General features: G+C 52.3%; 1 protein-coding gene across 1 annotated transcript in view; it reads right to left on the bottom strand.

Annotated features, from left to right (window-relative positions):
- Positions 1-244: 244 nt before the first annotated feature.
- KIF6 (kinesin family member 6) overlaps positions 245-22,550 on the bottom strand; it is a 404,162-nt gene continuing 381,856 nt past the window's right edge. The window contains exons 19-22 of the mRNA XM_082414114.1: positions 21,793-21,890; positions 12,134-12,223; positions 10,418-10,524; positions 245-5,059 (exon numbers count right to left, since the gene is read on the bottom strand). Of these exons, the coding sequence (XP_082270240.1) occupies positions 5,049-5,059; positions 10,418-10,524; positions 12,134-12,223; positions 21,793-21,890 (306 nt within the window). The 3' untranslated portion in view covers positions 245-5,048. The remainder of the gene's footprint in view (positions 5,060-10,417; positions 10,525-12,133; positions 12,224-21,792; positions 21,891-22,550) is intronic.

Raw genomic sequence — 22,550 nt, 5'->3', positions numbered from 1 at the left:
CCTGGAGCCCTCCCTCCCTCAGGGCCTGGGCAGGAAGGGGTGCCAGGGTCACTGTGGGCCAAGCCCTCCACTCCTTTATGGACACCCTGTCGAGGGCCTCCTCTCACCTGTCCCCTGCTGCTGCTGCTTCCCTGCCGGCAGGGCATTACCTGACTGGAGTTTAAGACAGTCTTTCCCAGGAGCTCTTCTGGTTTAAGGGGGCCACAGAGCTAAAGAACGGAGCCGTAATGGTGGACTTGGTGGGAGGTCAGCTCGAGAGGTCCTCAGAGCCCTCTGTGCCCCAGAGGGAGCCCCCGCCCCTCCCTCCCTTTACTCGTTCAGTACACGCTAGTCGCTGCCCTCTGTGTGCTGGCACCTGCTTTGGCTACTCCCCTGCCTGGCTGTGGCCTGGCTTGGGCAGGTTTAGGAGGGAACCCGCAGGCCTGCAGGGACCTCTGCTGCCCGTCAGACATTGACACCTCCCCACGTGGGCACCACTCCGTCCGTGAGCAATGGACGGCCGCAGGGCATGATTTATAATCCCTTTCAGGGAATTATTGCTGCTAATGGGCTGAGCCAATTTGTGCTTCCCAAGCGGGGAGGGCAAAATCAATTAATGGAGAGTCTAACATGGCCAGGCCTGATGGCAGAGTGTGGCCTGACATCCGGCAGTGATAAGGGAGATTGGAGGAAAAAGAGGAAAAACACCCCCCCACCAAGATCAATTTCACGTACAGTGGGCAGAGGATGCAGAGCAAACAGAGCAGCTGGACGCGGGCCTCTTTCCATCTGAACGAGCCTGGAGATGAGGGGAAGGCCAGCCCGCCCACCCGCCGTCCAACATCGGTATTCTCTCGAGGAGCCACTTAATAGGCACGTATCCGCACAAGTGAAAAAGGCACGTTCTGGACCGGAACTAAGGGGAGGGGCTAAGCCCCACCTGGCCCAGGGACGTCCCCTGCAGGGGAAAGGGCAGGCGGAGAGAAGGAGCTCTGGTTTCAGACCCTGCTCGTGGCACGTGGGGCCAGAGTGACAAGCTCTGTGTGTGGTTGTCTGGGCTCCTGGCGGTGTCGCCGCAGTGAAGGGTGTGGGAGAGCCTCCTGTGTGGAGGCAGGGGGTGCAGATGTGTGTGGGGCTTTGTCGGCCCTCCTGGGCAGAGAGTAAGATGTCAGGGGAGGTCCAGCCCGATGGGGTGACCAACAGAGGGAGGGGAAAGCGGAGGGGAGATTCGAGGGAAAGGCTCAAGACAAACAAACAATCAAACAAACATACCAGTTATTGGTCTTGTTCAGAAATTTCCATTGTTTATTGGAGTAGCAGGATTCCTTTCTCACGAGAAATCTTTCCCTGAGCCCCAATGTGTAGCGCAGTGGAGAGTGGGGCTCTGGTTGAAGTTGGGGGCGGCTCCCATTTTTACCAGCCCAGAGAGCTGGATGCAAGAGCCCCCCACCCGTGATTCTGAAATAGATGTCCTTGCCTAAGCTGGACTGTCCTTGGAGCAGACTCTGAGGCCGAATGTGGGTGTGAGTAATTCATCTGGGAAGTGATCCCAGGAAATGATCCCAAGAAAGAGGGCAAGAGAGACAGGGAGGAAGGCGGCCAACACAGTGTGTGTGACGGAGCAGGTGACTCCTGTGGGCATGGGGGGCTCCACCTTGCTGGGCTCTCGGGGACACCGTGCAGGGCTCACTTCAGAGTTGTGCCGAGGGCGGAAGGAGGCTGGGGTGTTTATCCACCAGCTCCTGTCCCTGTGAGCTGAGGATTGCTCCAGGGCAGGTTACCTCCTGCACTGCCGGCTTGCCCTGCACACAGGCCGTCAGAAGGCTCACCTCACCTGTTTCTCTTCTCTTGGGGATCAATGTCCTGTACTGCCTTTGCTCCCATGTCTGAAAACCGTTGTTTTACAGTTTTGTCTAGTCTTCAGTTGCTTAAAGAAGGAGGCTAACTCAGGTCCCTGTTGCTCTATCATGGCCATAAGTGGCAGTCCCACTTTTTCACGTACAGCGTGCTCTCAAGTGCCTTTCGATAGGCAGCACGGAGGGACGGAATGAACTCTGAGAAATTCCGGGTCTAGTCAGGGACTGTCTCTGGGTTTCAATTTCTGTAGCTGTTGCTACAATTAATGCTTCATAACTAACCACCCCAAGTCTCAGTGGCTAATGACAAACAGCCATTTATTTTCAGGAGGATGGGTCTTTGGGTCAGCCAGGGCGCAGCTGACCTGGGCTGGGCTTGACGGGGAAACTCTGCTCCAGGCTCCGGCGCTGCGGGGCTTGGCTCCAGGCTGCAGGCTGGGCTCAGGTCTGCTCACTGCATGTTCTGGGATGTAGGCTCAGGGGGCAGCACCTGCCCAGGGCATGATCTTCCCAAGCAGATCACTGGCGTGCAAGAGGCAGGCCCAACCATGCAAGCACGTTTCACGCCTCTGCTTGTATCATATCTGCCAATATCCCACTGACCAAAGCAAGTCACAGGGCCAAGCCCAAATTTAAGGGGTAGGTAGGGAAGTGTACTCTGCTCCCATGAGGCCATGGCAAAGCTTTGGATGTATAATTCTATTACAGGGGGTGAAGAATTAAGGCTAGTTATTCAGTCTACCACAGTTTCTCTATCTGCTTTCTAAAACTCCCCCTTTTCAAGATCCGAGAAAGTCACATTCCACACCTCCCTCTTCCTAACGCTTCCTGCCAAGGGAATGGCGGAGCCAGTTCAGTTCTTGTAGGAACTGGGCTGGGTCACTGGCCAGGCCGCTTTCTGGAAGACATTTTGGAAAGCTCCACATTTCGGCCTGGAGTGAACTCAGATACTCTGGGCCTCTTCATGGCTCCACTGAGCCTGGGTGCATTGCTGGAGAGTCTTTTCAGAACATTTCATCCATTTCTCCTGTTTGCAGGGGCCAAAGAGCTTTGGGGAAGATGCCCCGTGGTGGAGCAGGTGTCCACGTCAGAGGCCAGCTTCCCTTGGGAGAGACTTTGGGAGCTGTGTTCCTCTCTTCTTCATTTCCTCTCCTGCCTTAGTGATTGCTCTGGGAGGTGGATCTGCACCCTGCATGGGGCCACACCACATGTCCCTGTCAATAAGGCCTTTGGATCCAGGAGATAACTTCTTGGCAGGGGAGCTACAGTCTACACACTATAAGTAGCTCCAGAGGGCCAGGGCACTAAGGTGTGCCAGGTACGCTGAGGCTGTTTCTGACGGACTCTGGCCCACTCCACGCCATCCTCAGGACTCTCGAGAGACAGAGAGTGTGCGCGTATTTATGTGTGTGCCCTGTGGACTCCTGGGGAGGTTTTTAGAATCAGGCTGTAAGGGCTGTTTGGCCTCCCCCGGTTCTATGGACTTTCCTGAGGACTTACCACGTGCCATAGAACTGCGAAGGCCACAGTGCCCAGTGGGCCTCAGTCACAGAGCCCGAGGGAGGCCATGGGGGCCTGAGAAGCAGGAGAGCTGGTTCTTACTCTGATACTCATGAACTGAGTACCAGCTCGTGCAGGAGACACAGTGATGAGCAGGACAGACAGGTCCCGGTTGTCATGGAGATTTTAGTCTTGGCGGTGGTGGTGGGGTTTGCAGGCCATTAAAAAATAAGCAAGTAGGGAATTCCCTGGAGGTCCAGTGGTTAGGACTCCTCATTTTTGCTGCCATGGGCCCAGGTTCAATCCCTGGTTGGGGAACTAAGATCCCACAAGCCACGTGGCATGGCCACAAAAGGAAAAAAAAAAAAAGAGCAAATAAAGATGTCAGGTAGCGATGATGAAAATATAACAGAGTGATGGTCACTCTAGTTGGGGTGATCAGGGAAAGCCCCCCGAGGAGAGGACATTTGCCACTAACTGGCTATATATCAACAAACAGGCCCTCCCGTTCACTTTAGTTTTCTAATGATATAAATGAGGGTGCGGGAGGAGCTCTTTGGGCCTGCCTAGCTTTGAAATGTCATGACCTAGCTTCTCCTGCATGATCCTTTTACCCAGACCTGAAAAGGGGTGGGGGAAGCCGATTATGCCGTGTTCTCTCTCTGCTCTCTCTCCGGGGCGGCGAGGGCCTGCACTTAGGGGACAGAGATAATGGGAGCAGTGGACAAGTGCTTTTATTCAGTTGGCTTCATCTCCAGGTGCCATCCCCCTCCCCCCTCCACTCCCCTCCCCCGCTGCAGCTGGCTTGGACCCTTGCTGCCAGGACCCTGAAGCAGGCGGCAGTTTCCCTAGGGGCTCCGGGGTGGGCGTGGGGCGGCCCACCCGCCGGGCCGCTGGATCTGTGTCTGGAATGCTGAGAGGTCTCCTGAGACGAGACCCCCAGACGTTCCCCCCGTGGGAGCGGGGAGAATCAGCCCAAATCCTGCAGACCCCTAAGAGGCGGGGTGAGGGCGAGGCCCAGGGCACCGACACTGCCCCTCTCAGCTCTCTGCAGAGCTCCCGGAGCCGTCCGCTGCTCTCTGGGTGCTGCCATGTCCTTAGACCTTGCAGTGGGGCAGCGGGGGTGGCTCCCTGGAGATACAGCTGATTCAGGCACCGCCTACGGGTCGTCCAGGCCATGGCAGAGGGTCCGGCCTGGGAGATCAGGACTGGCCATCAAGATGCCCTGGATTCCACTGCCTTGTCTTTGGCTCTGACCTGCTGTGTGGCCTGCCCCAGCCATTCCTGGGCTTCTCAACCAGGGGCTGGGGCAGGGAAGCGGGTGGGTAAGTAGCTAAAAATAACCCATTATTATTTCCCCCTCATTCTAACAGTGTGAGCTTCCCCTGCCACTACACTAGGATGGTACTATTTCACAGTCTCAAAGTTTCTGATCGTCTGCATGAAACACCACCACAAGAGTGAGCTAAAGCCCTCATCCCACCCCAGCACCCTGGCATTGCCTGGCTGCCAGCAGCTCTGGCACCCACAGCAAGGATGGCACCGTAAGCCTGGCCCCAGCCTCACTGGCAGCCTCCAAGATATCATCCTTAAAGAAGCAGCCCCTCCACCAGAATCAAAGTCACCAGTTGCCCCCAGCAGCCCACAGATCACTGCTGAAGACAGGGCCTTCATCTGTACTCCGTTCTTGCTGCCACAATGCATGGTGGACGCTTACTGGAAACCTGAAAGGAGACAAGTGTTCTTGGTTAGGCTGTGCGTGGAGCACGGACCCCTCCTGGATGGAAGGGCAAGGGGAGGAGGCTGCAGGTCACCACTCTGGGTGTCGGGCAAGGCACCTCTCAGGGCCTAACTTCCCGGGGGCTGCATTTACCCCCCTTTGCAAAGGTTTCATCTCTCTGACTCAGGACCCACCCTCGTTCTCCTATCCCATGATTTTCACTGACCCTCCTACTTAATTTTCGCAGAGATTCTCTCCTTGCTTTTTGCCCCAGATGTTCATTATATTCCATGATGGTTCCTCCTGACCACGTGGCTCCATCCTGGAGCCTCCCATAGCTGGATATGGAGAAGGGTTCTCTGGACTAAGAAGCAGGACCCCTGAGTTCTAGCCAGGATGGTCCCCAACCCGAGGTGTGACTTTGGGCAAAACGTGTTTGTTCTCTGGGCCTCACTTCCTCATTTCCAAATCGCTGGAGCAGACAAGGTACCTGGAAAAAGCAAGGTAGCCAGCACAGCTCCTTGCTTCGCAAAGAGTGGTCCACGGACCAGCAGCATTGGCATCTCCAGGAGCTTGTTAAGAAATGCAGAATCTTGGGCCCCACCCAGACTCACCGGACCAGAAAAGTGTGAGAACTAGTGTGAGTGACGTGCAGTTAATTTGCTTAAAGTTTGGCTATCATAATAAGAGCGAAAGGGAATTTCTCAAGATTCTCAGGTAAAGAACAGAGTGTTTAAAAAAAATCGCAGCAGGCAGAGAGATTGAGGGGTGAGGCAGCACGGGCAGCTGGGTGTGGCCGTGGGGACCTGGCAGTGGGAGAGTGTGGGCGTGGTCCGCTTGCTATTGCTGGGGCAGAATCGGTAATTCTCTGGGACACATCGAACGTGGGAGATAATGGGGAGGAAGAGATTGAAAACAATTCACGGCTGTGAGCCCTTGGTCCTTCAGACCTAGTTCTGTGTGCAAGACCCCAGGCAGGCCTCACTGTTTAATTAAATGGAGATGGTCCTTATTTTTAAGACGTTCCTAGCTGTCTTGATTGAATCCCAGGACAGGAAGGGAGAATGTCAGACACACCAGAGCATGGGAAGGTAATGTGCTCTAGTCACCCTGGACCCATGGTTCCCAGCTCTGCTACAGATTGGAAACCCGTGGGGAGCCCTTTGGAATCCTCCTACCCAGGCCGCTCCCAGGACGGGTTAAATCAGAATCTCTGGGGTGGGCCCGGGTGATTCTGAGGGACAGCCAGGCCGAAACCCATTGCTTTCATCTCTCTATTCCAAGGACTGGCGAGGGCAGGTACCGGGGACCACCAGGCATGTGGCTGCTGAGCAAGTCACGGGTCTGATGCTTCCTCTGCCCCACTGACAAGCAGCCAGGGCCAGGATTAGTGGGAAGGAGTGGGAGGGAGTCTGAGCCAGCTCCCACCCCAGGGCTGTCACTTGCCCCCCAGACACTTGCCTGCGGTGATGACTGGGGGTAGGGCTGGGGCCGAGAAGAAACGGCGCAGGGCTGGGCTCAGAGTGCGCAAGACGCCAAGACACAGCTCCTCACATAGACGGACCTCAACCCACGACAGATGTGCCATTTCCAGTTCACTCTTTACTTTATGAACCTTATTTAAGTGATGGAGCTCTCAGTCTGTATTGGGATTTTGTGACTGTAGATTCCCAGAATGGAGGGTACTGCTGCACCATTTACCAAACAATCACTGGTCTGTGTTGGACCAGTTCTCACCACAGAGGCCAACTTCCCCAATGATGGCTCCCTGGCGCTCAGCAGTTTACAGGGGACTTTTATGGACGTTGTCTCAGGAGAGGCTGACCACCCAGGCAAAGGTGGAATCTGAACTTGACAGATGTGACAGGGAGGCTGGAGGAGGTGACCTGCCCAAGGTCTCCCATGGCGGAGACAGCCCTTGTGTTTGGGTCTCTTCCCTCCCAGATCTGTGTTCTTTCCACTTCCCTGGGCGGGCTCCTGACTGAAGGAGAGAGCCGGGGGCTTTTCAGAACAGAGGTGGTGGGGCTGGGAGCTCAGGGGGCTTTGAGCCTCTTCCTGGCACCAGCTGGAGAAGAGGGCGTCGTGGTCACGGCGGTCACACCAAGGTTCCCATCCAGACAGAAATACTTCCAAACTCAGGGATTAAGGAAGATTAAAAAAAAAAAAAACAAAAGGCACTCTAGAAAGGGGTTAATCTCTTAAAGCCATCCTTGGCAGTTAGAAACAGCAGATTTGACACCATGGATGACTAACGCCCCTTACGGGGGAGATACACCTGTCCACGTGTGCCCCGGGCAGGGATTTAAACGCTCCACAGCTTTTCCACGAATCCTAAATCAGGTAGATTCATCCTGGCCCTTGGTGAAGTCTAAGAGCTGGACAAGCTGGGCGAGGCTTGTGTTAAATCACTCCTTCTGGGCTCCTGCTCCCAGGCTGACGGTCACAAATTCCCCATAATGAGCACTTCTGAAGGAGCCCAGGCAGACAGCGCCGCTAAATTAAGAGCAGAGGGGCCCAGGCCAGGGGACAGGGAGTGTTTGCTTTGGCTGGGGAAGTGCCTGGGCCCCGGCCTGTGTGTTTGCCTGCCAGGCAGGCCTGATAAGTGGGCTGCGTAGAAAGCGCTGCGCGGTGGGACCTGGGCCATCTGTGCATCGGGAGAGGCTGCACCTGCTGCTTCTCAGCCCCAACCTGGCCGGAGAGGGACCCTTTGTCACCCTGTTTTCAGCTTCCCTGTGGCCCCATGGTCACTAAGAACCTGGGATTTTTTTTCCTTCCCTTGAGAATAAAAATTGAACCCTCCAACTTCTGTTTGTTTTGATGAATTACTTCCAGGCTGCTGTTTGTTTGGAGAACAAAGCTCCCCAGCTGCAGGGAGGGTGGAGGCCAAGAGAAAACACCGGCCAGCAGGGTGGCTTTCCAGACAGCACGGTCCAGTGGAGAGAGCACGGGAGGCCAGGGTCCTCCTGGCTCTGCCATTTGTGAGCAGTTTCCTCTCCTGTCAAAAGGGGGATCACACTCTTGGCTCTGGGTACCTTACAGGAGTGTTGAGGGAATAATATATGCGAAAAAAACGTATAACTGGTAACCTGCCATATGCATCGTAATAAAAGCGCCCCAGTCTTCGGCCCAGCTTTCTGCACCCGCTGGGCCTGGTGTCAGCAGGAAGACGCCATCCTGACATAGACCTTGGGTGTCTGCCTCTTCTCTTCTGAGAAGGTTGGATGATCACATCTCTATTACGTGTACAAAAGCTAAGTAAACATAACGTTAAAGTATTGCTTATTTGTAGACTTCTTGACGGGACAAATAACGGTTGATTTTTATGAATTTGTTCACTGTGGGGTGTGTCTCCAAACCCCAAAAGCCAACACTCCCCCCACTTATGTCCTGGACATCATCCCCTCCAATTCCTCAAAGAACTTTCTCTCCTGCAATTTTGGTCCTCTTTCCCAAATCATAAATTCCCTTCCCCCCACACCCAGCACTGGGCCATTCCTTTCAGTATATAAACGAGTCTTCATGACCCTCACATGTCCCGTTCAGGCGGCGGGTAAGTCCAGGCCACCCTCCCCCTGGACCTTCCTGGGAAGGTACTTCCCCGAGAAGCGCGGGCTCCTGGTCCTCCACAGCCTACACTACACACAGCAGCCAGAGCGAGCTTTCGAAAGCCCTGATCAGATCACATCACGCTACGGTTTAAATTCTTCACAGAGCTCCCACCACTCCTGGAATGCAAGCCAAGGCCCTTACCCTCACCTACAAGGTCCACGTGATCTGGCCTTGCTCCCTGGCTCGGCTCCCCCAGCCTGTAACCAAGCCAAGCTCCTTCCCCTCCAGGGCTGGTCACGTTCTGCCCTTCCCAGACTGAATGGAAGGTTCACTTTCAGAACCGTATGGCTACGCCATCCTCACTATTCAGCCATCAGTTTCAAGTTCTCCCCCAACCCAGTCTCCCCGGGGATCTCTACGCATTACATATTTCAGCTACTTTAAAGCACTTATTGGCACCTCGGATGACCTTATGGCTTTGTTGATGTGGTCATTGTCTGTCTCCTTCCTTCCAGAATGTCAAGGGCTTGAGTCTGTCTTGTTCACTGATATGGCCCCAGCACTGGTACAGGGCCTGACATACAGACGGTGCCTAATAAATGCAGTGTTCATTCACTGATTGGCTGTTCAGTATTGTTCTGTGTCTGATACACATCATTAGAGTATTTGGGGGAGAGATGGGGCCTTGGAGAGCACTGAATCTGAATTCATTTTTTTTTCTTTTTTAGACAAGGAACCTGAGGATGAGAGAAGGCAAGGTATGTGGTCAAGGCGTCACGGCAGGTTGGTGGCAGAGCCGGCGGGTCCCAGGTCTCAGAAAAGACTTGACAATGGTGCCGATGCTGCTGATGCCAGTGGTGAAGACAGAAGAGTCAGCAGGCTGGCATCCCAGCGAGGGGGAGGACGGTATGACAAAGGCCACCCTTTCCTTGGGGTGCTCTGTCCATGTGCAAACCTCCTACTATCTAACCTGCAGGGAGTTGGCGGCGAAGCTGCGTGTAGGCCTCTCGGGGCAGGTGTCGGACATCATAGGGTCCAGGTCGGCTGTCTCACCCATCAGGGTGCCTTGCTGCCAGGTGAAAGCAATGCCAAGCCTGACTAGTAGCCTTTGGATTACAGTGCTGGGCTGAGGCTAAGACTAAAAGCAGGGCTGGGGTAGGGGGCCCCGGATGGAGTCTAGTCCCTGTGGGTCTCCAGGGAGAAGGAAGGAGAAGAGGAGGCCTGTCCACGGTGGCTGGGTAGGTGCCAAGACGAAGGGGAGAGGTCAGTGATGGAGGCCAGGAAGGGCCTTCTCTTTCTCTTCCTGTTTCTGACACACCACATTTTTCTTCTGTAACTGTTACCATGTCCTCAGGCCTGGGCTTTCAAGTGGTGTTTACATCTCCAACTTGCTGGCAAGGACCACGCTCCAAATGGAGAGTGAAATTTTGAGCCAGGGGTTAAACAAGGTACCAAACCATCACTCAGCCCTTCCTGTTTGGAGAGGGCTGGGCAGAGGGGAGTGGGCTCTGGGGACAGGCAACAAGAGGAGCTGAAGATCTGGAGGAGGGAGAGCAGCTTTGCCAAGCAGGGCAGGGGCACCTGGGCCAGCCACCCCCTTGGCCTGTCTCAGTGTGTCCGACGCTGCCTTCTGGGGCTTTCTCCAGGAGGAGGCCAAGGCAGGCACATGTGAAGTGACTGCAAGGCCAGGCCCGAGGCTTTGGGAACATTCGGGAAGCTTCCAGCTTCCTTGGCTCATTGTTGCTCTAGCCTCCCCACCTTCGCCGCCCCTTGACCATGGCCCTGGAGGAGCCGCCGGGGAAGGTGCACTGACCTGTCCTCTGCAGGATGCTCTGTCTGGCCTTGATGAACGCCAGGATGTCGGAGTCTGTCCGGCTGTCCCCCGTGAGCGGGACCGACGACACTGGCCTCTCCGGGATCCTGGGGACAAGCACAGGTCACACTTTACTACGCCTTATGTTTGGCCCCAGCGCTCACCTTTCCATAGTGCTTGCCTGCGTTCACTGACTTGATCTCACCCAGGGGCTGCGGGCTCCTGCCTCCTCGCTCCCCTCCTTCTCTGCAGCCCCCACAGCAATCCTTCTGCACCCAGACGAGGCACGTGTCCCCCAGTCCTTTGGCTCAAACCCTTAGTGGCTTCTCATCACTCTTGGAATGAAATTCAAACTCTGTCTCTGTATGATGTGGGCCCATTCACTGTGCTCCGGCCATCCTGCTACTCTGTTACACCAAGTTCCTTCTGGCCTCAGGCCCTTTGCCTTGCTGTCTCCTCTTCCTCTGGGCTGCTCTCCCCTCAGACTCTTACACAGCTGCACACGCTTTCTCTCAGCACCTTCTCCATCCCCTCACCCCACCTTCCTCTCCCTGCACCCACACCCCCCCACCCCTAACTTACCCAAACCAAGCCCATTCTACCCGGGGCCAGATTCCTTCAGCACCCAACTTAGATGTCGTATCCTCTAGGACGTGTCCCCACTGCATCCCCGTCCCCTACCATGGCTTAGCTAGTTGCTCCTGAGACAGAGATAAGTCTTCTCCCTTCTCTCCTTAAAAACAGAACCATAATATTTAGCCCAGGAAGTTGCCACATTAAAAAACTGCATTTCCCAGTCTTCTTTGCAGCTATGTGTGGTCAGGTGACCAGGTTCTGGCCAATGAGATTTGTAAGAAGTGGAATCCCCTTAAAAAGAGAGGGATGCATGTCACCTTCTCCCTCCTCTTTTTCCATCCACCTACTATACATAAAATCCCCCTTGAGAAAATTCAAAGCAAGGTACTCTCCAGGCTCTGCCTAGCGTCCATCCTCACACCTGTCACTCCACACAGCAGGTGACAGTATCCACTCTCTTAGAAGGCAGCGAGGATTATAAATAACAAAGTGTTGTTCGTTATCACATGTAATTTTTGGCGTTCCAGCTGCAAGTCAGCGAGAAGTGCTAAAGCAGAGTTGCGGCAGGGAGCCTGGGACAGCTCTGGAACTGTGTGTTCTGTCCAGGGTTGGGAGGGACGGTGGGTGGAATTCACCCTTGGACGGCCTGCCTGCCACGGGAAGAAGGGCATGCAGGTATTCTAGTCAGAGGGCATGGAGACACGTGCTGGGGAGAGGCCTCGTCAGCTTTGTTCATCCTGGAGTGAATGGCTCACAAGCCTGAGGCCAGGCTTCTCAACTCCATGCCCTTCCCTGCCTGGGGAGTCTGCACAGGGCTGGTGGGCCACGTGGAACTGCCCCTGGGCTGGCTCCTGTTCCTTGAATGGCCCCAGGTACGTCATTTACAAGGATACATGAAGCAACTCTGCCTGCATGGGGCCCCAGTGACCCTGGGGAAAATTCTTTGGCTCTGGGAGTTGGCATCTGTGAGAGATCCCAGAGAATTCCTGGGGTACCAGGGCGGAGGCCTGCCCTGGGCTCTGTCTGTGAGGCCACCCCACAAGGGGCTCCTTGGGTTGTGAGGGAAGCAGATTGGCGATTTCAGCCTGCTGCCCCCATGGCAGCAGCTGTCACAGGTGTCAGAGAGGGAAGACCACAGACCTGTCCTCCAGTGGGGTGCTGGGGCTGCTCTGCTCCTGGCTGTGCAGGAGGGGGCCAGGTGAGGGCAGGATTTTCCTGGCATACACATCACTGCAAGAGACAAGTCGACGAAAGAAAAAGGTATGGGAGGAGGTTTACGGAAGAGAAATTTAGAGTTTATATCTAGGAGCTGTATGGACTGAAAGTTTGTCTCCCCAAAGTTCATATGTTGACATCGAATCCCCAGTGTGATGGTATCTGGAGGTGGGGCCTTGGGAAGGTAATTAGTTTGGATGAGGTCATGAGAGTGGAGCCCCCATTATAGGATCGATGCCCTTATAAGAAGAGGAGGAGAGATCAGAGCCATCTCTCTACCAGGTGAGGGCACAGAGAGGAGGCAGCTGTCTGCAAACTAGGGAGAGGGTTCTTACCAGAAGCGGATCCTGTGGACCTTGATCTGGGACTTTCCAGTCTCCAGAACTGTGAGAAATAAATAAGTCCCTGTTGTTTAAGCTGCTTAGTCTATGGCATTCTGCTACGGCAGCCCAAGCTGACTATGGCAGAAGCCAAGAATCCTCTGTTGTGGATGATGATTAGTCAGTTCAAGCTGCTATACCAGAATACCATAGACTGGGTGGCTTAAACAACAGGAATTTATTTCTCTCTGGAGGCTGGAAGTCTGAGATCAGGGTGTCAGCATGGTCAAGACTGCTGACTTCTTGTTGTATTCTCACATGGTAGAAAGAGAGTGAGCTAGGTCTCTGGCCTCTTCTCATCAGGGCACTAATCCCATTCATGAGGGCCCCACCCTCATGACCTAAAGGCCCACCTCCAAAGACTATCACTTTGGAGGTTAGACTTCAACATATGAATTTTTGGAGGACACATTAAGTTTATAACATTCTGCCCCTGCCCCTCCCCCCATTCAAGTCCTTCTCATGTAAAATACATTCATTCCATTCCACCAGCCCCCGACTTATGCCAGCATCAACTCTAAAGTCCAAAATCTCATCCATTGAAATATCATCTAAATCAGATATGGGTGACACTCAAGGTATGCTTCATCCTAAGGCAAAAATGCCTTGTCAGCTGTGGACCTGTAAAACCAGACAAGTTATGTGCTTCCAAAATGCAATGATGGGACAAGCATAGGATAGACATTTCCATTCCAAAAGGGAGAAACAGGAAAGAAGGAGGGAGTGACAGGTCCCAAGCAAGTCCAAAACCTAGCAATGCAAACTCCATGAGATCCTAGGGCTTGAGAACAATCCTCTTTGAGGATTGACGCTCTACCCTCCGGACACACTGGGGTGAAGGTCCTGTCTTCTGGACCCATGGGTGGAGTTGCTGCTGGGCTTTGCTGGGCAGGGGTCGTGCCCTCATAGTTCTGCTGATCAGCCCCACCCCCACAGCTTTGGGCAGAGGCTGTCTGGATTGTTGAAAGCAAGGCTATGGTCCCCCCTTTTGAAATGGAGGAGGCAGCTGTGATGATCTCTGAATTGCCTTTGGGGTCATTCTTCCCTTGTCTTGAAGGATAGTGCCCATTCACAACAGAATAGCTCTATGGTCCTGTCCTGTGAGGTCCAAGAAGTCCACCAGCCTTCCTTTCTTCCTCCCATCTCCTTCTGCTTCAGTTCAGTCTGGCAGTTTTCCTGCTGGGGAGGCTGATGAAGTCTGGGATTCATACCCACACTAATCTCCTAGCGTTCTCTTCTGAAGATGTTTTCTCATTTTTTGCTGTATGGATAGGCTGACAATTTTCCAAATCTTTAAGTTCTAGTTCCTTTTTGCTTAATAATTCCATCTTCAAATCTTTCCTCTCTTCTTGTATTTTGCTATAAGCAGTCAGGAGGAGCCAAGCCTCTCCCTCAACAATTTGCTTAGAAATCTCCTCAGCTAAACGTCCAATTTTATCTCTTGCAAGTTCTTCTTTCCACAAAACACTACAACATGAACACAATTCAGCCAAGTTCTTTGCCACTTTATAACAAGATCACCTTTTCTTCACTGTCCAATAACATGTTCCTCATTTCTGACTGAGACCTCACCAGAATGGCCTTTACCATCCATGTTTCTACCAACATTCTCTATGTGATTATTTCCATATTCTCTAGGAAGATAGCAGCTTTCTCTACAGCTCTCCTCTTTCCTTTCTGAGCCCTCACCAGAACTGCCTTTAAAAGTCCATTCGTGACAACCTCAGCATCTTCTAGCATGTGCTTCAAAACTCTGACAGCCTCTACCCATTACCTGGTTCCAAAAATGTTTCTACATTTTTAAGTATCTGTTATAGTAACACCCCACTTCTGGTACTAATTTCTGACTGAGTCTCTTTGGGCTGCTATAACAAAATACTGTAGGCTGAGTGGCTTATAAACAATGGAAATTCATTTCTCACAGTTCTGGAGGCTGCAAGTCTGAGATCAGGGCGCTAGCATGGTTGTGCTCTGGTGAGAGCCTTCTTCTGGGTTGCAGACTGCCGACTTCTTGCTGTGTTCTCATATGGTAGAGTGAGCTAGGACTCTGGCCTCTTTTTATAAGGTCACTATTTCCATTCTTGAGGGCCCCACCCTCATGACCAAATTATGTCCCAAAGGCCCCATCTCTTAATACACTCACATTGGGGATTAGAGTTCAACATATGAATTTGGGGGACACATTCAGTCTGTAACAGATGGTTTATACAATAATTTTCATTGCTAGAGCATTGCATGTACCAGCTGTGGTCGTGGAACAAAAATAACAATGATCACAACCGTCATTTATAGACACTATCTGCACACCAGGTCCTGGGAGAGTGCTCTGCAAACATCATACCATTTAATCCTCTCAATAGCCTCACCATCCCTGTTATATAGATGAGAAAGCTGAGGCTTAGAGAGGTTAAAGAAATTCTAAAAGTTGCCCAGTGGTAAGTGGCAGTATCTGGATCTAATCACAGCTCTGTGAGGCTTCAGAACTTGTGCTTTATTAACCGGACTCAGCTCTGGCATTCTGAGGAAACACATGCTGGAGACACATGGCTTATCCCTGGCCACATGGACTGACCCTGGGTGGCCCTGGCTGACCGGCTCTGTGCTCCCTGAGTGAGGAGTTAGACCCAACAGCTCATGCAGATGCAGTTTTGCCCATTTAACTGATGTGCGCTCCTTGCCTTGGATTCTCAGTTGGGAAACAATGGAACTCAACAGCACCCCTTGGGAGGTGGAGAGGCAAGCTATTCTGGGATGTCAGTGACATGACGGGATCCCCTCCCTTGCTTTGCAATGTCCTGCCTAGACACAATATCGGAGCAGAAAGAGGCCTCCGAAGTCACCTGGCCAGAACCCTCATTTCACAGATGGGGACTCTGGGGGTGACTGACAGGCAGGGTTAGAGACAGGTGCTCTGGCTTTGCTCAGCACACATCAGCAGCCCCAGGCTCTCCACAGGCCCAACAACCTACTGTCCCAGCCGTGGGCACTGCTCCCTCTCCAGCTCCTGTCTTCTGCCCTCTCCTGTCTCAGCCAGGGCAGGGCATCTTACCCTGGGCCTGCCTCCACCGGCTCAGGACTGTGGGTCCTACAAACGGGAAAGGAAATCAGAGCCTGGGATTTTTTTTTTTTTTTTTTTTCCCCTCAGATGTCTATTTCCCAGCATCCCAGAGACTCTGCACTGAGTCTTCGGGTGAGCTGAGCATCTGTGCTGTCTGATGAGGGCCACTGTGGGACCAGAGGCAGCCACAAGGTGGCAGGCTCTGCATGACTTTCTTTGGAGAACAGAGGCAAGTTCCTAGGGCTCCTTCCGAATGGTTCCTGGTGCAGGCCTCAACTAGGGAAGGAGAAAGGGCTTTCCATCCCACAGGTGCTGCAATGACACCAGCTCATGGTCAGTTTGGAAGCTGCAGCAAGTCTTGCAAGATCAAGCCACTGGCACACCAATGGCTCATGAACTCAATGGTTTCCCAGCCGAACCTTTTCTAAGATTCCAGGGAGTGCTCACAGGTGCTGACTGTTGAGGGTTGGGAGTGGGTGGAAGAGGGCAGAGATGGAGGTGACAGGGCAGATGGGGGCATCCAGCACCCTCTGCAGAGGCCCAGCTGCCCATCCCGTTGCCTTGAGCAGCTCCCGCAGGAGGATGGCGCAGTGTGAAGGCTTGGGGCTCCTCCAGCCCCGAGGCTGCAGGAACATCCCTGGATGCCATAGCTCGGCCTCTGAACCCTCAGGGTCATACCACAAATGACTTTTGTCCTCTCTCCTGACCCACGAGCCTTTGATGGTGAATTCACTCCTCACGCCGACATTCCTTCTGGAGAGAGCGCACACCCGCCATCAGAATTAATCATCTCTTCCTTCGCAAGGATTACTAAGTAATATTAATAGTAATTAGGCCTCCTAATGATGGTTGCCCATCAGAGTGTTGTGAATTTAGTGTGATCAGCCCACAGGCCCAGAGCATCCCTGGGGAAGTGATGCAATCAGGTTTCCGTCAGAACCCGAGGAGCAGAGGACCAGCCCCCGGGCTGCAGTGGGTCCATCAGGAGCAGCCTCTCTGGAGCTCAGGGGAGACAGGCAGCTGGACTCTCACCCTCCTGTTCCGGCAGCTCTTCAGTGGCCCCGGGACACTCGCCTGCTCGTGGAAGAATAGTGTCAGAGGGACCTCGACGCATCTTACAGATGAGACGAGGGGATCCCAAAGGGGGAGCTGGCTTGCCCGAGGGCCAGCACCCAGAAAAGCACCCTTTGTGAACGTCTAAACTGAGGGGACTCCTTGCAGGTAACCCATGGTGAGCTGATGGGCACCTTTGAGATCCAAGGTTCTGAACTTCAAGGTTAAGGATCTCTTGGCACGCACATCCGGGGATCACCTTAACTTGGGATACCTAAGGAAGATCCACGAAGGCCAGGCCACGATAGGCCCTGCCTCTCAGACAAGGTAGAGGCTGGGGGAGGATTCTAACGGTGTCTCCCGAGGAGATCCTAGGAGGCCTGCCCGGTGGCCAGTTCTTAGACCCATGCCAGGGTGGACACTCTCTCAGAGAAGCTGGCAGAGGGATGGACAAATGGACAAACAATAGAGAGTGGCCTTGGCCGAGAGGGAGCGTGGGAGGAGGGGGGAGAAGCATCAGGAGGAGGATGAGAAAAGGGGGAAAAAGAATGTAGGGTGGGAAGGGTTAGGCAGAGCAAGAAAGTGAGGGAAAGGGAGGGGAAGATGGGAGTGAAGGAGTGAGGAGGAGAGAGGGGGAGAGAGGGGGAGGCAGCGGAGCATGGGGGGCCGGGGGGCAAGGAAGGAAGGAAAAACCGTGGCTCAACATGGAGGCTGGAGTTCAGGCTGAAGCTGCAGCTCGTCCCACTGTTAACCACAGAGTTCAGAGCATGATGTTCCCTTCCTGGGCCTCAGTTTTCTCATTAGTGAGATGGGATTGATTTCAGGGTTTCTCAACTGAAATGATGGGGCCAATCATCCCATCCTTGGATTGGAGTTCCCAATCCAAGGGAGCTCTGGTTTTCCAGTCAGAGGTTGGCCTTCTAAGGAGCCATAATTTTGCTCTTTGAAAATCTTGGTCTCTTGGGAAAATCAGATCGTGGACACATGGAAAGAGTGGGGACCCCAAGCAGGAGGACCTGGCACTTGGAGGAATATGAGGAAAACACATCTGTACGAAATAGTGCAGAATATGAGTGGGAAAATGTCACCTTCTACTAAACAACAGGATACGCACGTGTCACTAAAGGATGGTCATGGTCATTAAGGTTAAAGGAAACTGATGTGAGGAGTGAGGAGAGAGGGGTGGCCAGATGCTGACAGGCCTGGGTTCCAATCCTGGTCTCACCCCTTATTAGCTGGGTGACCCTAGCAAGTTAATTGATCTCTCGGAGCCAGAGTGTTCGCATCTGTAAAATGGGCGCAATGATAGCACATACGTCACACACGTGTTCAGTGCCTGGCCCTTAGAGCCCTCGGTAAATGACAGGAGATGTGATTACCGTAAGAGAGGAGAGCCTTGGAGAAGTCTCCTTGGAGAATTTAAGGACGCCAACAACTAATCCTCCACAGTTGGCTGTTCACAGAGAATGTCTGTGAAGCCACGATGACCGGGGACAGGGTCTCCTCCCTGCCTCCCCCCTGGTAGAGCTCTGTGAGCTCTTCTCTGCCAGCTTTTTAAAGCAGTGGCAGGTGACTTCTTCATCAGAGGAGGAGCCCGAGACCTTGCCCTTGCCAGTCTCTAGCAGGACCCTTTTCCTCTCACCTGTCCACTGTAACCTTTCCGCTCACAATGAATGGTATCTGAACTACTCTGTGGGAAGGAATTTAGGGGTGCCGACCGCTCATAGCCGAGGTGTCTTAACAGACACATTTCAGGACCCTTGGTTATCTCTGCCGCAGGTTAGAGATCCCACCAGAGCACCGGCTGCCACCACAGATGACAGAGGCTGAACAGTGCCCCAAGCCTGCCTGAGAGTCCACTCCCCAAAGACCCTCCTTCCAGCATCATCAAAAGCGCTGGGGGTAGAGCTCAGGGAGCATGATTTTGGGAGAAGCTCCTGTAGGTAACCTGATACGCGCCTTTGAAATTCAAGGTTCTGAGCTTCACTTGGCAGGCACGGTCAATGTCTACCTTATAGCCCTGGAGTAGTTTCACCGGGCCTTTCCCAACACACACACACACACACACACACACACACACTTCATTGTCTTGAAGCAAAAGAAAAATTAGAGCTGGAGTTTCCTATTTGCTGGGCAGGATACTCCTACCAGTAGGAGCTTCTTGGAAGAGGTCAGAAAAGAAGCTGGAGAAATAGTCAGGGGTTCTGAGAAGCCTCACACTGGGGAGGAGGGCTTATTCTCGTGTGGCGAACACTCGAGAGGCTCGGATCGGAGCCAGAGCAATGACTGGGGGAAGCTCTGCGCTGGCTGGACTAGTGTTTTCCAAACATGCTCTGTGGAGTCCTGGGGTGTCAGGGAGGGGGCCCAGTGTGGGGCAGCAGGAAGGTATTAGGGGTTGGAAACTCAAGTATCCCAGAGATGAGCAGGCACCCAAGGGAAGGCACAGAGAGGGTCCGTGTGGGACATTAATGCCAAGCTCTGTACTGCCACGGAGAAGTGCAGCTGCCTACTTACACTGCCCTTAATTTTTTTAAAAAAATGAATGGACTATTTTTTTACAAAAGTTTTAGGTTTACAGAATATTAAGCAAATAGTACAGAGAATTCGCATGTATCCTCTCTCCCGGCTTGTATTTTCCCCTGTTACTAACATCTTGCATTAGTGGTGTACGCTTGTTAAAACTGACGAACCATCATTATTAACTGATGTCCCCAGCTTACGTCGGGGTTCACTCTTTCTGTTGTACGATTCTATGGATTTTGACAAATGCTTACTATTGTATCTGCATCATTACAGTATCCTACAGCATAGTTTCACTGCCTTAAAAATCCCCTGTGTTCTCCCTATTCATCCTTTCCACTCCTGCCCTCTCTCCCGGCAACCACTGATCTTTCTACCTGTGTGCATAGATTTGCCCTTTCCAGAATGTCATAGCTGGAATCATACAGTATGTAGCCTTTTCAGACTGGCTTCATCACTTAGTGATATGCATTTAAGTTTCCTCCACGTATTTTCACGGCTCAATAGCTCATTTCTTTTTATCATTAAATATGGATGTACCGTTTGTTTCGTTTTTCCATTCACCTTTTGAAGGACATCTTGGTTGCTTCCAGTTTTAGGCAATTACGAATAAAGCTATAAACAACCATATGTAAGCGTGGATGTAAGTTTTCAACTCATTTCGGTAAACACAAAGGAGCATGATTGATGAATCGTATGGTAAGGGTATGTTTAGTTGAGTAAGAAACCACCAAACTGTTTTCCCAAGAGGCTGTGCCATTTTGCCTTCCCACCAGCAGTGAATGAGAGTTCCTGTTGCTCCACATTCTCACCAGCATTTGGTGGTATCAGTTTTATTTTATTTTAGCCATTCTCATAGGTGTGGAATGGTGTCTCATTGTTGCTTTAACTTGTATTTCTGCAATGACATATGATATGGAGCATCCTGTCATACACTTATTTGCCACCTGTATATCTTCTTTGGTCAGGTGGCTGTTCGGATCTTTTGCCCATTTATATATGTTTTTCAAATATTTTCTCCCAGTCTGTGGTTTATCTTTTCATTCTCTCAACAGTGTCTTTCACAGAGCAGCATTTTCCATATTAATATAGTCAAACTTATCAATTTTTTCTTTTGTGGATCTACACTACCTTTTAAAACACCAGCGTAGCCAAACAGAACACACCTTGCCGGCTGTTAACCTGGGGCTTAGGGGCTCACATAGGAGATGTCTCCTAAAGCTAGAATACAAGCCGAAGTGCTGACCCTGAGGTCCAGGTCGGGGGATGTGAAGAGGTCCAGGGAAAATGTCAGCCAGGTGGTGGACAGCTCTCTGGTTGGCTGTTTTAAGAATAGTATCAGATTTAGAGAAAAGTTGCAAAGATAGTACAGAGAGTTCCCGTATACCCCATACCCGGTTTCCCTCATTATATAATCTTATATGAGTGTGGTACATTTGTCACAACTAAGGAACCAATACGGATACATTATTATTAACTACCGTCTGTTCGTTATTTGGATTTTCTTAGTTTTTCTGATCTAGTTCCCATCCAGGATAGCACATTACATTTGGCCATCATATCTCTTTAGGCTCCTCTTGTCTGTGACAGTTTCTCAGAATTTTCTTGCCCTTGACAGTTTTGAGGAGTACTGGTCAGGTATTCTGTAGAATGCCCCTCGACTGGGACTTGTCTGACATTTTCCTCATGACTCAACCAGGGTTATGGGTTTTTGAAAAGAAGACCACAGAGGTCATTGCCATTCTCATCACACCATCGGATCAGGGACGCCATCTGGCAACCCCCTCCCCAGCCCCTTTTTAAAAAGCTCTATTTCACATTTCCAACGTGAGAACTCAGCTCCTGCTGAGACCCAGGCAAGGAGCGTTCCTTGGCAGTCGAGGCCGAGGCCCCACTCATGCTGGCCTGGTCTCTGCCGTGCGGACAGCGGGCCTGTCTCAGGGATGGAGGATGGATGAGGCAGGTGTCACTGGCTCTACCGCCCGCGCTGTGCGGCTGGAAAGAGACAATAACGTGGGTGGCATGAGAAGTAACGTGCCTTCAGAAGGTGTGTGTGTGGGAAGTAGAGTCTGTGCTGGCTCATGCCATCACTCAGGGACACTGGCTCTGGGCGTCTTCACGGGAGGCTGCCCACGTCTCTCCTGAGTCTGTGCTAGGACAGAGTCACTAACCAGAGGTCCCTGGGTCCTGGCAGGCCGACTCCCCTCTGCCTTACCCAACATCCCCTCCACAGTTCCCCCCTCCCTCTCCCCTCCCACTACTGCCAACCGCTTCTTCCTACCCAGCGGCAGGACCAGGGCTTGCACAGTTTGGTTAAACTGCTTCTCTTGTCACTGGGGCAGTAGGTCCACTGGCTGTCAGAGCTGGAGGGAAGGGGCCGGTGGGGGGAGGGGGCGCGGTACTCCAATAAAGCCTGAGAGGCACTGGCCTGAGTATTTTCAACTAACTTAACAGTGAAAGTCACTCATCTTCCCGGATCATGCAGCCTACACTTAGAGCATCAAGACTGGGTTGAGGAGAGGTAGGGCATCTTTTCTGGGCATCCCAACCCTGTCACAGGGTTCTCCCCTTACCTTTTGTTAGAGAGAAGCTGGGACCTTTCGTGCTGGGATTCTGGCGTCTGGGGAAAGGGTTTCATGTGATTCAATGAATTCACTGCTGGGGAGTTTACCTGTTGGTCCAAGAGAAAGTTTCACAGTGTAAGCATGAATCTAATGACATGGGGAAAATGTCTTAGATGTTATTTCTTAAAGGGAAAAAGCCAGCTAGAAAAGTTGGTATGTACATGTGTGGGAAAAAAATAAATCTAGATGTAGTCATGACCTTAATGATGGGCATCAAAACATTCTCTTTGGATGGCAGGATAATGGGTAATGTTTGATGTATTCTTTGTGCTTTTCTGTGTTTTCTAAAGCTCTCCAAATTGAGCCTGTATTACTTTTTAAAGTTAAGAAAAAGTGTTTAAAATGTGATCTGACAGTTCTCCAGAAGTCCTTTCTGGCTTTGCTTTCCCTCGTCCCAAAGAGATGCGGGCAGAGTCAGGAGCGATGCGTTCGTCATGCATCATGCATGTGGGGGCAGCTCCAGCAGGGTCCTGGAAACCTTGCGTGTCTCCACACAGGTCTCCTGAACAGCGATTAAGCCCCAGCTGATCTGAGTCTTAGCAGAATGCCCCGCGCTTCTCCCAGAACACGAGAGCACGGGAGGCTTGTGAGCAGCTGCTGCCAGGCCATTTCCCACTTGCCTCCCCATCTCGCTCAGAGGCCGTCATGGGGCAGTTTCTCATCACCTCCTATGTTCTAATGAGGGTTAAGGCTTTTTGCCTGCCCCA

This window comes from Balaenoptera physalus (assembly GCF_965194825.1).
Source record: "Balaenoptera physalus genome assembly, chromosome: 11".
In the NCBI taxonomy this organism is placed as follows: Eukaryota; Metazoa; Chordata; class Mammalia; order Artiodactyla; family Balaenopteridae; genus Balaenoptera; species Balaenoptera physalus.
Note: the sequence above shows the minus strand (reverse complement) of the source record. Positions and strands in the feature narration are given on the sequence as shown.